The 16779-nt window shown below is 33.0% G+C and overlaps 2 protein-coding genes across 2 annotated transcripts; both read left to right on the forward strand.

The window, feature by feature from the left end:
• Positions 1-10654: 10654 nt before the first annotated feature.
• LOC136270040 (tyrosine-protein phosphatase non-receptor type 11-like) lies at positions 10655-12571 on the forward strand. The gene is made up of 5 exons (XM_066066256.1): positions 10655-10748; positions 10869-10997; positions 11508-11659; positions 11881-12017; positions 12431-12571. Coding segments are annotated over exons 1-5 (483 nt in total). The 5' UTR covers positions 10655-10685; the 3' UTR covers positions 12433-12571.
• An 802-nt stretch (positions 12572-13373) lies between these two features.
• LOC117689335 (putative inhibitor of apoptosis) lies at positions 13374-16050 on the forward strand. The gene is made up of 4 exons (XM_066066260.1): positions 13374-13577; positions 14363-14551; positions 14764-14817; positions 15854-16050. Exons 1-4 carry the CDS (start codon positions 13496-13498, stop codon positions 16015-16017), a joined length of 489 nt encoding a protein of 162 aa, XP_065922332.1. The 5' UTR covers positions 13374-13495; the 3' UTR covers positions 16018-16050.
• Positions 16051-16779: the final 729 nt, after the last annotated feature.

The raw sequence follows: 16779 nt of genomic DNA on the forward strand, positions 1-16779 counted from the left end.
GCCTTTGTAATCTTAAAAATGACATTTTCTGTAATATAATTTAAACTTTGTCAACACTTTAAAGTATGAATTGATAACACAAAATGTTAAGACCATTTATTAACAAAATGGAATTTTATCACGTTACAGTTTGTTAGTAATGTGATCATGTGTCTAAGAAAGCAGAGTTGTAAGTAATATTTGTTGCGACTAAGTCGTCTTTCGAAAAAATATATACAATAGAATTTATTTGTGACTCTTTAAAAATATTCCAATTTTTTCAATGTTTCTATCGGCACATGTTTGCAAATTCAACTTACATTTCCTAAAAGTCAAGGAAAAATTAATCCCAATTTTTGCTTAAAATTAGCTTATTTCATGTTATATCTCAAATTTTACATTATAGACTCATACTTTTATTTTTATTTTCTGAAATTTTCAGAGGTTTTTGACAAGTTTATTATAAATTGAAAAAAAAGAGTTGGATACTTTTAAATAATTTCTTCACATGTTGAATCGTTACTGGATCAAAAAATGAAAGCGTTTTACCAGTGCAAAAAGGTCAAAATATCAATTAAGTGAAGAAATTGGGACATTGTTCTTTATAATAATTTTAATTTTATTTATTTTAAATAGTATAAATTTGTATTTGATGCCGTGACTTGCATTCAGTCACATTTCAGTCACATTTCAGTTGACCGAATGGCACAGATTCATCTCATGACACATTGCTGATCCCAACTCTCCACACCTTTACCTACATACGCACAAGTATAGCATTTTGTTCTTATCTCAGTAAATTTCAGCCTAATATTAACATGTTTTCGTTTATCTATATTTAAACAAACCGAAACCTTCCATTTTGCTCACAGAATGATCGATAAAATCTACCCCACATAAAAGAATGTGTCATCGGCGATTAAAAAAAATATGCAGCGATATAACATACGGCGGATATTCCTGCAATCGATTAAACCTGTACAATAGGATAGTGGATAAAGGTTTACGAAAACATTGTTATTTTTAAAAATATAATAATTAGCATCACACACTAACGCACTGACGATCATGCAGGTTTTCAATTAATGACTATCAGTGTTATGAGCGTGCAGCGGCTCCTTGCATTAATTTATAAGAATATATATCTAACTAGAGACGAGCTCGTTGCAAGCAACGATTAGGTTTTCCGTCGTAGCTGCGTCATACTTGTCACGTATTACAAAAAATTGATAGCTGACCATCGTACAATATTAGATGTGTAAACACTGAGAAATAAAGTATTATATTTCTGTGACCGCGTAGATTTTACGGTGATAGAGAATTCGTCTGGATCTGCATCGGTCGTGTGCAGTACGAACCGGGTGAGGGAATGTTGGCGTAAAGTGTATAAGGTAAAAGGTTAGGGCGCGCTGTGGGCCGTAAGCTAAAACGAAGCTAGGGTAGGTTTGCCGTATTCCCGAAGGTCAACCAGTATACAGTTCCAGAGAAATAAACAGGCAATTGATGCAGGATTCCACATTATTGGACGAGACTCAACGATGGCAACATTATAACAATTTAACAGACAGACATGTTACAAACAAGTCGGATATGGCCAGAAGTGGCCTCCGGACTCAAGACTCTGGGAGAGTCGGACGTGGCCGGGGTGGCCGCCGTATTCCAGACTGCGCATTGACAATTGTACATAACTATTTATAAGAATCTTAACAATGAGTATAAATTGCAATTAACAGGTAATGATATAAGTAAGCTGAGTGAAAGGTTCACAGATATAAAAATAATTAAATAAACTCAATGAGTATTTGATGTCCAAGAAATGAAAATATGATAATTGCACAATGTTGATTTAAGAGATAAACAGTCCTTGAGACATGACACTCTGTCTCTTTGAAATCACATATAAAGTCTGAAAAGTGTCAATCACTAAATATAAAAAGTAGCTATGTACATGTAAGAAATAAACAGTGAGAAAAAATTACGAAACAGATGTTGAATTTTACAAGTAAAGTAAAAAAAAAATATAATTGAACAGTGCATTTTGCACGATGATACTACATGTTTATAAGCAAATACAGATCTTAACACGTTGTCTCTAGTTTGATTCGCCGCATTTTATTCACAGAGTGGGACTGTGGTTATGCCCTGTACGATGGTAAAAAGACCACTGGCAAACGTTTTACACGCATTTTTATCGAACGCAAGCGCCAATGAATCTATTAGTATATATGCGTAGATCCTGGAAATTTTACAAGGGGTTTTGAAGAATAATTTTGTATTTCGAGGAGGGGCAACATGCGCGGATCAGAAAATTTTTCCGGGGTGGGGATTGAAAAGTCAGACGGTTATTTGAGTTTGCCAAGGGATGTCCGAGGCATATTTGGTAAGTTTATAATGTACACGTAATTGAAAGAAATTTCGCTGGGGGGGGGGGGTCTGGAACCCTTCCCCTTCTAGATCCGCGCACGGAGAAGACCGATGCCGGTAATTTTACTGTAATTTTAACCATTTTTATTTAATTATTCATGTTCATAATTATCAGAAAACCAATATTACCTTTCAAAGCAGTTAAAACTTAAAACTTAAGATACGAACCATTTAGTCTCTGTGAGTATTGCGTCCGCGTACGAAAATAATGGCAATTTTCAAGAAATTCGGATGGACGATCTGTGTCCTAGGTCGTCCATCCGATTCTTTTTCTGACTAAAATCTACAAACCTGAAGTTAGAGATTTTCAAACTCTTATTGATTATGTCAATTTGTTTGTCTCAAAGAATCCTTTTTTAAATCAATAAAGTTTTACCTTAAAAAAAAGAAAGAAATCGGGCACAGTTTTCAATGTTAGCATTTTACAATTTTATGGTCTAATAAAATTTCAAGAAACAACTCTTCATTGCTTTATCCGAAATATTGCATGGAAAAAATTTACATTGCATTTTTTAAATTACAAAAGGATATTCAAAATGAACTTGGATTAACCGCTAACAAACAGGCATAAAGAGAGACTGAGAACCAATTTCTTCTCTTTTTTTTTTTACATCAAAAGAAATTCAAAAATAAATCAAAATATATATGTTTTTCTTTGTACGCGTTAATGAAAATGTAGATCAGCAGGGGGTTCTTGTTCGTGCAAGCACCTTCTTAACAGATTGTTACACGGGTCTACAACGATGACAAATATCGAAAAGGCAATATTGTGGGTGAAGGATGAATGTGTAGTTTGTTTTTTAAGTTTATTTTTGATACATGTAATTATATTTATCTGGATCGGTTATGTTTGTTAGTTTGTTTTGATTATTAAAGAGGGGAATAAAGAAATGAGTAATTTCCAAGCACGTAGCATAGTTTTTGAAAGTGGGGGGGGGGGGCAAACTCATCCAACAAATCTTGACAAGCAAAAAAAGAAAACAAAATTGAATTTTCCAAAATTTCACTCATAATTTCATGATTTCATACCATTTCGTTTACATGCTACCACAATTGGGGGGGGGGGGGGGATGGTAGTCAATTTTTCCGGGATACAGACAGAGTGGTAAATATATGCAGCTAAGGTAACTAAGAATGATCCCAATAAAATACTTTGTTGAGTAATGCAAGCCTTTAAGAAAGCAATACTTATATTTGTTTAAAATATAACACCCAAATACTTCGTCTTACATTCGCTATTTATAGAACAAGCAGAACCGGTATCAGTCTGACCGGCCTCACCATATACATGTACATTGTTGGAATTTTATTGTCCTAGCATTGCAATGCTCTGCATGTACACAATTTCTTTTAAAATTTAAACACTTAAAGTGTTCATCTATATGGCTACACATAACGTACACACGTGATTCAAAATTACCCAGACGGAAAACGGTAAAGAATTCAGTCATTGAGTCTACGTTTTATAGAACTTGTAAGAAAACACAATGCGGGTCTGAATGTTTGTTGATATGTCAATCTATCAATATACAGTTTGTTAATTATTTTCGATTGATAAGGCTACAGCGTATTTGATGAACATTGAACAACATTTTTTCCATGCCACTTTTTTCCATGGAAGATAGCGAATACAAGTATAAAGCATTTATAAAATTTATTTAATTACCTCTTTAGAATTGTGTATGGAATAAACAATTTATAAGTTGCTGCTGAAGGTTGTTTGGTATTTTCGTTTGTAGATGCTTCGAAGTAAAAAACCTGAAACGCGGGGCAAGTCATAATTAATATCCCTAATAACCGTAACTTAAAACTAGCGGCTTTGGATTCAAATACTATCGTATACGAATATTAAGTTCACTTTTTAAAATCATCTCCACGATGATAATTATATTATATCCATCGCAAATCAGTTTTTTTTTTTTTTTTGCTTTAAAAGAATTGTTCTATCGGGAGCAATCCCGCGTTCGTTTAAATTGTCATGTCAGTAATACACATTGTGCTTTATATGACGGCCGTGTATACGTATTGTAGAAAAGTTGAGTTTAATTACCATGCATTGGAACCATTTTATAAACACATCTCCCAGTACTGAAACAATTCAAAATGTCTCTGTTACAGTGACACAGTGGGGCGTTAATCGTGTACGTCCAGCTCTACAAGCACATGCACTGTCGTCTAGGCGACGGCCTGAATACATCTAGCGACTCTCCTATCAATCGGTTACCTGAGTCTCGTAATGCATCTAAATATAGACAGGGGCACAGTTATGAAACAGACAACAAAAATAAGGTCAAAGAAGTTTATCTATATGAAATGAAAATGTACATATGTATAAAAACATTTTGGAATTTTATGTGGAATTATTTTTGCCCGCTACATGTATCAGTTAGTGCATTACAAGAAGCCCTTTCATAACCTCATAAACGTGCGCAACCCCACAAAAATGAATCGAACTGACAACAATTGTTTCTGCAAATACTGACTATAAATTACGAAAACATTAAATTGAATACAATAGAAGGATTCAAAATTAATTTCTTTACAACTTTGCTTCAATAATGCATCAGAAATATTTATTCTTTTTTAAGTTATTGACAAGAAACTTTGGACGCCTCTAACTCCCTAATTATAAGGGCCAGCCCCTTTTTCGGTATACCGAATGAAAGGTCTGGCTAAGAACATGTTATAACAAATTTTTATCGGGTAGAAAACTAACACGGAAAATACGCGAATTTTTTTGATTTTTTTTTCTTACCTTTGTTTCAACATCTAAACCACCCCTTTTATTTGCATTTAAATAATAAATGAAATATATCTCGCACAAATTCAATGTATTAGCTTCAAAACAAGCCCATCTTTGAGACTCTGCCAGTCATCGTTAAAGCTAAACCCCCTGGACAAAAGAAGTCGTTAAATTTTACTAAAAGGGGAATAACTCAAAACCGGATAGGGATTTTCCTCAACTAAAATATGCACCGACAACATCACGCGGCATGTTATCAGTCCTGAAAATTTCAAAACAATCGGTGAACAAACGAGCGAGATATTAAGGATCAAAGTTGGCGTCTAGAAGAAAAAAAAATAATAAGAAATTTGAAAAATTTTCAGAATAAAAGTAAGGTTTTCCGCTGAGAGCGGAAAACCTTAAATATAAGAAAGTTTGCTCATATAACAAAGGAATTTTTTCCATGCATAGACTTGCTGGGCCTGGTCTGGGACCCAAGGTTATATTTGCTTGGCATAAAAACGAGTGTTGAAAATTCATCTAATAAATTTCTAAGGCGTATGCAAAAACAAGGCTAAACTAGATAAGCTACCATGGCGGCATCAGTTTCATCTGTATCAAACCGATGTTAAAAGAATCAAAACACTACTCCGAATAAAAACGTTCATTTTGATGTTAAGTTTTGATGATCATTAAGCAATTATTTATACTCTGAAGTTTTGTAAACAGACATATATTTGTCCTAAAATTACAAAATCTGAAATAATTTTAGAAGATAACTATCTTCTTTAAATAAATGTACATATATATGTTCATTAAGATATTTTTACGCTATTCAATAAGTTAAAGACGTCATGCAGTGAAGTCACCAATTCTGGGTCAGGTCAGACTCTTTGTTGATAGTTTGCAAAATGTGTTAAATATATATCTTATACAATAAACATATTGAAAGTACAGTTTGTGAGCTATTCAACATTTATTTTGTTCCTCAAAATAATTTTTCGGAAATAATTTTCAGAGTTATTTCAACAAGGCTTAATTTCACTTTCATTTTTTTGTTTCCATTCCAAGGTCTATGTAGTGTCAAATAATCGTTTTGGAACACAAGTTTTATTATCTTCCATCATTGAATAAATAATGCTGATTAGAATCATTTTTTTCTACAACTTTTGAGAAACTTGGACCATTTTCTTAATTCAAATGGCAGCAATGATTCAGAATAATACAAAACTAAAAAATTAAAGGCAAAAAATAAAACGAAAATGATAAATAAAATGACACCGGAGCCACATGGAATTAAAATTGAATTGATTTTTTTTTTATTATAGTCGTTAAAGCACAGGAGAAAAATGTATCAGGTAAAGTGACCAATAAATGAGAGAAACTCCTCCGGTTTGATTTATTAAACAGTGTAAATTTATTTAAGGAATGATCATTCTGAAAAATCACACACATTTTACCAAATGCATGTGCAATACGATGCAGTTATTAATGTGCGCACACAATCTAATTCCATGTCCAATATCTTGGAACTGTAAATGTTCGAACAAAATTCTCTTATTAAAAACGCTCCAGCGTAATGAAATAATCGAAGTAGAATGTCAGCGATTTGTGAAAATCTCCATCTAAACATTAACAACACAATTTTATTCAGGTTTCATTTTCAGATCTTTTTAATGACGGAAAATGGAAATCCAAGTTTCTTACAGCCGCTTATGCAGACACCTTCGGGACTAGGCCTGAAAGCTAAATCTAGTAATATATAAGACTGCGCATATAACACTACGGGATCAATAGATGACACTTTACATACGATCAGTTCGGCACATACAATGGCGGGTTTTCTTATGATTCATACGGACCAAAAATGTGAACAAAAAGAAAAATTATATTAAACAAGCAGTCTGAGAGTATTGCATAAGCAATACACGTCACCTACCGGTTTGTGTCGTCCTTTGAAAGCTTCGAAGTATACATCTATTTCAAAACTATTAATAACGAGATGTTATTCTTTAATCAGAGATGAAAGAACAGAGGGAATTTAAACTACATACTTGATAAAGAAATTAAATAAAAAATAGGTAAAATATAATACTCTTTATTTTATCTCCTATAATTTCGCCAAGTCCATTAGGTATTTGCTGGTAGGAATTTATTTAAACAATGCACTGTTATGCATAATTTCATTTCTTACCGTCTTCTGTTCCCCGAATCAACAGACAAACCCGATAACGAATCCGATTGTAAAAATACAACAACAAAAACATGTCGATTTTTATAACACAATGGATGACACTGTTTTACAGAAATAATTTGTTTGTTAGAAACAATGAAAGGAATGGTACAACTAATGAACGACATTATTACTGACTACATACGTTCCTTCTTTATTCAATACACACCGAACCCGATAACTAAACTGAACATTAAAAAATTGGAATACAGAAAGTTATTTTTCTCGAAAATATGTCGACCAGACGCTTCAAAAGTATAAACTTGATCTGTATTTTGACATTTTAAAGCTGTTCAGTAAAAGTTATATTATTCCTCAAACGCATAAAGAAAAAACGTTGACAGCTTAATCTAGCTTAATCTAGCTTAATCTACCATGTTCGTGGATAGGACAAGATAAAGGTTGACAGTTAGATTCCCTAACTCCGCGCTATTCGTCGAGTTGGTTTCTTTTTTAAATGTAAATACTTGAATTGGCCCTGATCTATTCCTAATCACTTTTCTTCAAATTAAGTCTTCTTCGGAGGTAGATGGTAATGTTTACATCTCTTTTTCTGCGGGTTCAGTCCGAACCTTGCCGAGCTACCTTGTCTTCCTGATCATGACAGAGATATAGGTCCTTACATCACTATGTAGCTCTGGCCAGTAATAGTTTTGCCTAATTTTATTTAGGGTCTTTGTGACACAGAAGTGAGCACAAATTTTTGCATCATGCATTTGCACTAAGATACGTCTTCGTTGGGATAACAGGACAACTTTCTGATATGGTGTCATATTACTGTCATATTACTGTCGTCAAATCCCCACATACTGCATGGAAAATTATCCCTAAGTGTAAGCCTACTCCACTCCAAAATTGACTCAACTTCATAGCTCCCAGAGAATATAAAACTATATTCTGGACGCGTCTTATTTTGCAACAAAGACTCAACAAGTTTTATGTCCCTACATTGGATTTATCTTTTAAATTATTTCTCTTATTTTGTCCTCGATAATTCTGTCATGTCCTTCGGACACATCTTATTTAGGTAATCTAAATACACGCATTTGCCACGTAATAATCGGCTGAGTCCGTATGCATTCCCGTGAAGTTAACAAGCTCGATGCTTTATTTCCACTAGTATGTCTATTTAACCTTGATCCAACGAGCTAACTTCTCCTCGGGTCTTTGAATTGAAGTAGTGATTTTGCCGAGCTGTGATCTGTTATAACTGAGAACTTGTGGCCATAAAAGAAAGTCTGAAATGCTTTATGAAAGTGAAAAGAGCCAACAGCTCCTTTCTGGTGACGAGATATTTCTTTTCTGACTTACTAAGGACTTTACTTACGCCAAAGTCGACTGTAGTAGATCCGCCTCTACTACAGTCAACCAAGTGTATGTTTAATAGATCATTGCCACGAGTTTTTATCGTGCGTCTGACCTTGGCTGATCGGCCTGCATCTTCATTTGTCCCTAAAGATACAGCTGTATACTTAAAAAAAGCTTTTGCTTTCACGATATCATGGTTATCTTCATGGCTAGTGTTGCTTATGCATTTGCATCTTGCAAATGAGCTGGTAATTGTCTGTCAACATCCAAGTGTTTATTTCCCTCTGACACCTAATTAAGAGCCTCATCAACAGCATGTAATTTCCTAAAAACAGTGCCAGGGTAGATTGTCTTGCTATCATATAAAATAGTCATGATACGAACCGGAATAGTGTTCAGTTTACGGACAAGTGTTCTACAACGCATACAGTTACTCGGAGCAAAATTGGCCACCTTGTAGGAGCTCGCAGACCCTTCAAGCTGAAATATTTTCACAACATTTCGCACCGTTATCGAAATTTTGCGCAATTTTACATTTTAAGTTTGATTTACACAGAACATGGTCAATAGGCAGGTAGGTTTTTCACAGTCTTATTAAAACTGGTACATACTGTCTCAATTGCACGTAAAATATGCTACGATACCAAGCTTGTTTTACATTCATATGAATATCCCCATTTTTTTGTTTACTCGTAGCAAGTATAGTTTCCAAACCACCGTTTATAAAAAAAAATTCACCTTCTATAAAGTTTTAAAACTGCTGTTTTTTATACACAATCATGATTATACTAAATTCAGTATCATTAGTATATACAACATAATCAAGTGGTTTACACGTTGCGATACATTCCTTGATAACGATCAAAATGAATGTAGATTCTCACGTCAAAGTTAATGATATAATCGATCGGAAAGTGTTAACGTACCCGCTTTTTTTAATTAAACAAAAAACTTTCTTCTGTAACTTGTATGGGAGCTTCCTCAGGTAGAATATATTTATGTTTGCTGAAATCATGAAGTCATAGAATAGGGTTTGACTACAATGGCGATTGAATTTTTACATATGAAAGTATAGAGAAATAAAACAAAAATAGCCTTCTCAAAAACAATTGAAAATCTGTAACGTGTGGAAGCATATTCAGGAAGCGTAGATTTAAGTCTGTTCCAATCATGATTCCCCGGTGTAGGTTTGGGCCATCTTCTCAAAAAACAATCGGTCTTGTAACTCGTGGTGGAGCATCTTCAGGTAGAGTAAACTCAATTTTTTTTTTCTTCAAATTATTAATCCAGTGGGTGTGGTTGAGCTCAAGTAGGGGTGAAATTTTACATTCGAATGCAGATTTAAAAAATATTTTTGAAAAACAAATTGGTGAGGCAAGCTGTACATATACTTTGTAAGGAAAGATCTTTTGGTATTGTAGATTCAAGTTTGTTTAAATCATGATCCCCTGGTGTAGGATGGGCCACACAGGGCAGGAGTTAAGAGGATTGAAGTTTTACATAGGTTTATACTTTTGAACTTTCAAACATTTAAAATTGTAGTTATATATGGTTTTACTAATATGCAAGCATCTTGATGTCTGATGGCTCTTAATTGTTTAGACCCTGTTAATTCTATGTACAATTCTTGGACAACACAAAGGGCTCACAGTTTGACGTTGGTAGCTATTTATATGAACAGTTTTTTAGGATCTTCATAACAACTGCAATGTTCAAATGTGAATTGGCTATGAAATCGTCCAGTTCGAAAGTGGCTTAACGTTAAGCAAAGAATTTTCTAGAAAGTCTGGAAATATTTTTAAAGATGTTTTTACTTTTTCCAGATATTTCCATAACTACATAAAGATGATTTTTTCTTGTTTGCTGTTGATGCCCAGTTGAACAATATGGCTTATGGGCATGTTGTTTGTCATAAGTTATCACACTACCCATGATAAAATGTCAAAATTGCACATTAGTGTATAATCAAGCATTTTTACAGGACCAAAACAAAACACGGTGGATGACTTTTGGTGGATGATTTGGCAAGAACATGTGGAGCAGGTTGTAATGTTAACAAATATCATGGAAGGCGACAAGGTGAAAGATAGTCTGTTATATGCATTTTGTTTGATTTGCCAAAAAAATTTGTAATATTTATTGTCTTTAAAATAGTTTAGTTAAATCTGTCATTTATATGTCACTTATGTCATTCCAAAGTGGAAATGCATCCAATATTGGCCTAACTTACAAACATCTATAGAGTGCGGTAGTTTCACGGTTCACTCTCTTGAAGAGAAACAGTATGCGTTTTACGTTATCCGGAAACTTAAAGTCACCAATAAGAAGGTAAGTGTCATAAATTATTTTCTGTGGTTTTCATTGTTTTCTGCTTATATGTTTTGCTGTCGCATTTTTTTTTATATATGTCGACTACATTGAAATGCATAACATGAAAATAAAATAAACCATCTGAATAATAAGCATATCTCTACAATGGCTTAAAACGCAGATATATCTCAGAACGACCTATTGAGAGTCATGTTTCTTATAATTAGTTATTTGCATTAAAGATGAATTTCATAATAAGTAAGAATCATCAGCAGAAGATGGCTATAACATTGTTTAAAGATAACGTTGTATTATCATTTAATGAAAACGCACTACTTATCATCTGATTATCTAAATCAAAGTTCATTCTAATGTCACAAAACCTAAATGGGTCGTTGTTATATTCCTATGCGCGTTCTTCTATTGGATATTTTTATGATAATCATATTATAAAATAAATTGACATTAACAACTATGACCATCATCAACCAAGTTTTGCGTAAATTATTTCTTCATTCATTTTTTTAGCGCAAAAGCGCCAGTAGAACAATTACTCAATATCATTATACCGCCTGGCCGGATCACGGAATACCAGAACCGCTTTGTCTTGTACTATTTCATGATCAAGTGACGAGATCCAAAGTTGACAGCCACAATGGTCCTGTCCTTGTTCATTGCAGGTATATAGACATGACCGTGCCGTCTGTATAACCTATTATACTAAATTTTATTCAAAACATTAATACTATATATTAGAATAGACGGCATTCATCTGTATTTGACAGGTTAAAACCCTCTTGATTATATTAAAAGGGGTCACTCAAGTGTTAACCAACGATATAATAAACATTTTTAACAATCATGGTTAGACAGTTCTGAAATTGATGACTTATAACTTTAGTGCTGGAATAGGGAGAACAGGAACCTATATTGCAATAGATGTACTGATTGAAGCAGGGAAAAACGCACAGCAAAATCAACATTGCAGAGTATGTGAAGAAAATGAGAAGAAACCGGATGAATATGGTCCAGACCCATGTAAGTGTGAGATTTTTTGATAGAAAAAAATCATTAACATGAAATGCTATGTTATAATTAAAATTAGTTCTTAAAATGAATCAAAATGTCATTTAAAAAACCAGTATTAAATTTATGCAAAAGGAAAAAAATGGTTTTAAATGTACTCTGCTTTACATCATACCTCAAGAAGTAAATAAGTATAATGGACTAATAAAAAAATCAACTATATTAAATGCTCTTTTAATTCTGTATAGATTTGGGGGATTTTATATCAATTTGCATTTATTCATATTGCAACAAACAACAGATAAACTCTGGGTAAACCATATGTGTTAAAATATGATTTTCAGGCATTCATATTAAGTTTTGGGGCTCATATATGATACCATGTTGAACTTTAAAACATTGACAAATTGTATATTTGGAACAAGGAACAATACAAGACTATATTCCTTACCCTCCATGAGATGTTTAAAGCACCACCAACTGTTTTGAGTGCGGCAGCATTTCTTCAGAAACTTCAGAATGAACTCTGTAATAAGCCAGCTAATGTTTCAGCATTCAAAAAGGAGTTTCAGGTTGGTTTGTTTAAAGCATAAATCAAAAACAAAGTGAAAAGTGGATGATAAGAATAAGAAAAAAGTTTATCATTTATTTCTTTTGTATCTTAACCATGGAATTTTATAAATTTTCGCTCAATGAATAATTAAAAAAAAACTAACAATTACAAAATACATTTAAACTATTTTGCTTTTTTTAAATTCTAATTGTATTTGCTTCAGTCCATGAACATGAAAATTGTGACATACATAAAGTTAACAGATTTTACATTTTACAACATAGTATTTTTGTTCAATATCATGCCACAAAAGACAGATAATATAAACGTTTGTTTTTCATACAATATACACGTACCTTACAGAAACTACTGGCAGTTCGATCACAATACACAACAAAGGACTACAAAGTGACTTCACAGTGTCATGATTTTTCAGCGTCTATTCACCCTCGTAAGTAGCTCTTTTTTTTTACATATTTGAATTGTGTACTTTTTTTTTTCTTAATTTTGCCATGTTTCTAGTTAGGTTTCAAGAACTTAAAAAACCAATACAATACATTTTTGTAAATGTGTGTGTCCGAAAGGATTAACAGTTACAAAGCTACAAATCGTTTTAACAAAATATTTGGAAGCAATACTAATTTTTTTTTTTGAAAATGGCATAGATTTGCAACACAAATATGCTTTTATGTATCGTTATTATACATAGAGCGAGTAGTATAAGTTCTTTAAAACATCTAAATGACACTGATAAGTATCTGATTTGTTTAGTTGACAAGTACATCCTTTTCCTGACGTCAAAGGGTGTATTTCTTTCGTCAGTTCGGAATGCTCCGGACGTGTTCTACCCAATGAAGTGTACCAGAACTGTGTGCGCGCACAACCGGAATCGTGTTCGGCGCGCACCACGTTTAGAGGTAGTGCAGAAAGAAGAAAAATGGCGGCAACTGTGTTTATGTGTTCATCTTGTGGAATGTGTTTTGATAAAATGGGCTTATTCACGGCTCATAATTGCACAGGTAAACGCAGTATACAAATTATTTAAAATCAAAAAATGTTATTATCTTATAAAGCGACATATTTCTGGATTGGATGTAAGAAAATGTTAATAAAAGCTTTGTTGTATAGTAGTTTATACATCGCAGTTTCGCCTTATTTATAAAGTGTATTCCATTGAGGATCTTCTGCAGCAGCTTATTTTAAGGCTTAATGAAAGTACGAACTGATTACACGGATGTGATTGATGGGTATTTTTTTTTTCATTGAAATTATCGTCTCGATATTTTTTTAACACGCTATCGAAACCTCAGGTACCTTTCGGGGGGTCTGGAGGAGGAAATAATTGGAGTTATTCCTCACTTACTAATAAAACAGAATCCCAGGGTTGCGTTTTACGAAAGAATATGGCTTAATTTAAAAATACTAATTATTCATTAGTTACTGATAAATTAAACAGTAAAATATACCTGTAGCAGGGCCTATGATTTTTCAAAAAGAATTATTTGATATCAATTTTGCACCATTAAGATGACTTGTGAGACTTGAAATTTTTACGACTTTGTTGTAAGTTCTTTTGTAAAACAGGTCCCTGAACCTTTGTCGTATTCTCAACGGAGGAATTAATTTTTATTTTTTTTTGGGGGGGGGGGGGGAAGGATTTAATCAATGTCAAAACATATTCACAAATGTTCCTTACTTACCAGCCCATAATTTCATCACATGGTTGAAAGTGAGCAAACACTGAGTTTTTTTAAGATGGTCAATATTATTTGTATAGCTTAATCTTATTTTTAAATATATCTAGGCAGTAAAAGAAAACCTATTGGCATTGGAACTAGTGTTGAAGAGGCAGAGGACGTTGTATTAGAGATGAATACAACCCCACAAGAAAGAAGAAGAACTATGTTTGAATGCCAGGACTGTAAAAAGGTGTTTTACAGTATGGACATTTTTGCAAATCATGTCTGTGTCCAGGCTCAACCTAGCATTAAAGGTATCAATATATTAAATTTAAATTTAACAAAAAGTGACATCTCCATGTGAGTAAAGAATTCTCAAGCAGGATAATGCATCCCAAACATACTAATAAGCAAAACAATACTTGTAATTGTTTCATATGCATAGAAAAATTACATAAACAAGGGAATTTTACTTTTATATAAACGTTACACTGAGTGTCACATTTTTGATCTTTTGTCTCTGCAGAGGAATCAACAGCATCCAGCGCTTCAACTTCAGAAGGTCAAGATCAAGGTCAAGGTATGTTCTGGACCAGGCCAACAACCCTCCTTTTGATTGACGAATACAAAAGTAGAATGGATTTGCTAAACAGTGGAAAGCTAAGAAAGAAATCAATGTGGGATCAAATAAGTAAAGTTTTAAGTGGTAAAGGACATAAAATGTCAGGTGTGCAATGCGAGGGGAGATGGAAAACCCTTTTGAGGGGATTAAAAAATGTCCATGATCATAACAAGAAATCGGGAAGGAATCCCAAATATCACCCATATGATAAAGAGTTGGCTTTCATGGCTGAAAAGCCAAACATTGCAGAGTCCTATGTTGTGTCCTCTGGTAGTGGTAATTCAAAAGCTTCAAAACCTATAGCTGCAAGTTTAACTGCTACTGATAACCAACAAAATTTAACTGCGAATGAGTCTGATGCAGAATCAGAAAATTCAAGTAGTAGCGCTTCTAAGAAAGTAAAAAAGGAATCTATTGAATATGAGCCAAAACCAAAGAGAAAAAGGTCAAATGAAGTTGTTGAAGTCCTTAAAAATTTCATGGACACCCAACAGAGAAGGTATGATGACGAGTGTCAAAGAAAGGAGAAAATGCACAGTGAACGCATGGAAATCTTTGGCGGTTTCCTTGAGTTGCTTAAAAAAGGAGCCAATGATGCAAAAAAGTAGAAGGGTTTAATTGTTCAAAACATTGAATACTGGCCTTATAGGGTGTACCTATCCAATGCTGATTTGTCGGTTGTGATTTTTTTCCCTTCATATTTGCTCAATTTTTTTTAACAGAACACACAATTACAAGTAAACTCTCAGTCTGTATATAGTGGTATGTAAAAATGGGATGCCAAATGTGATAATTAGAATCTTGAAACAACACCCCCCCCCCCCAAACAAAAAAAAAAATTTGTTTCAACTGACGATTATTTGCATTAAAATCTATACTTTTCTGTAATACTTCCATAATTATATTTTTCTTGTTTGTATCAATAGCAAATGCATTTTGGTTTGGTTTCAAATTGTGTATGTCACATGTATTATTGCAAATTTATGTTTTACAGATACTGATGTTTGCAAGATATGCATGGAAGATGAAAATAAAATTGAATGTGCATTTGTTGAGTGTGGCCACATGTTGGCATGTAGAAGTTGTGCCAGTAAACTAAAATCTTGTCCAGTATGCAGGTCTGAAATACAACAGGTTTTAAAACTGTACAAGCCATGAAATTTTAAGAGTACACGCACAATACAAGGACATGTTAACTTGAGTTACATTTAATATGACATTGTGTAAATGTACAATAGTTTAAACAAAATATGTTCTCACTTTGAAATTTAAAACAGATAACTATTAAAATTAAGAAATTCTCTATTTAAATTCACAGTTCATTATTTTTGTATGTGTCTATCTGGTAAAATATTTTAAAAAAGAAAGATTTTCCAGAACTGTAATTTTAAAATGTGAATTTAGAGTGTAATCAGTAATTGCATTATTGTTTGTGTTTTTTACAATGTGACAAGGCCAATTTGAAAACATTCTTGTGTACTTTACTTGTAGTTCAGTTGTTCCAAATGCTATTTTTTACTAGTCAAAATTGTCCTTGTACTTTTTCTGGCAGATTTGATTGTTCTGTTGATGATTTTTGTGATGCATCTGAGTGCCATTTTTACATTCTTTACGTTGTTTTTTGTTATATGAGAGAAAATACTCGATTCCTTATTTTTATGATTGTTAAAAATATATATTGTTTTTGTGATATCTTGGAAAAAATACTCGATGTCTTCTTTAGATAGATATTGTTTTTTGTTATATCAGAGAAAATACTCAATTTCTTACTGATACTTTTGTTTAATAAAAACTATGGTACATATACAATACATTGTTTTTTGTTGAAAATTTTCACTTTGATTAAAAGTTAATTAACTAAGTCTTTGTTTTCATACTCAAGTGTTATAAAAAAAAATCAATAATCTAATCTTTAGACTA

The sequence above is a fragment of the Magallana gigas genome, chromosome 1 (assembly GCF_963853765.1).
Source record: "Magallana gigas chromosome 1, xbMagGiga1.1, whole genome shotgun sequence".
In the NCBI taxonomy this organism is placed as follows: Eukaryota; Metazoa; Mollusca; class Bivalvia; order Ostreida; family Ostreidae; genus Magallana; species Magallana gigas.

Bases quoted from the DNA above. Each gene is read 5' to 3' on its own strand.
- LOC136270040 (XM_066066256.1), top strand. From the start codon at position 10,686: ATGATTTGGCAAGAACATGTGGAGCAGGTTGTAATGTTAACAAATATC. The intron at 10,749-10,868 runs GTGAAAGATAGT...GTCATTCCAAAG, and splicing joins ATATCATGGAAGGCGACAAG to TGGAAATGCATCCAATATTG. The intron at 11,660-11,880 runs GTATATAGACAT...TTATAACTTTAG, and splicing joins CCTGTCCTTGTTCATTGCAG to TGCTGGAATAGGGAGAACAG.
- LOC117689335 (XM_066066260.1), top strand. From the start codon at position 13,496: ATGGCGGCAACTGTGTTTATGTGTTCATCTTGTGGAATGTGTTTTGAT. The intron at 13,578-14,362 runs GTAAACGCAGTA...AAATATATCTAG, and splicing joins CACGGCTCATAATTGCACAG to GCAGTAAAAGAAAACCTATT. The intron at 14,818-15,853 runs GTATGTTCTGGA...TATGTTTTACAG, and splicing joins AGGTCAAGATCAAGGTCAAG to ATACTGATGTTTGCAAGATA.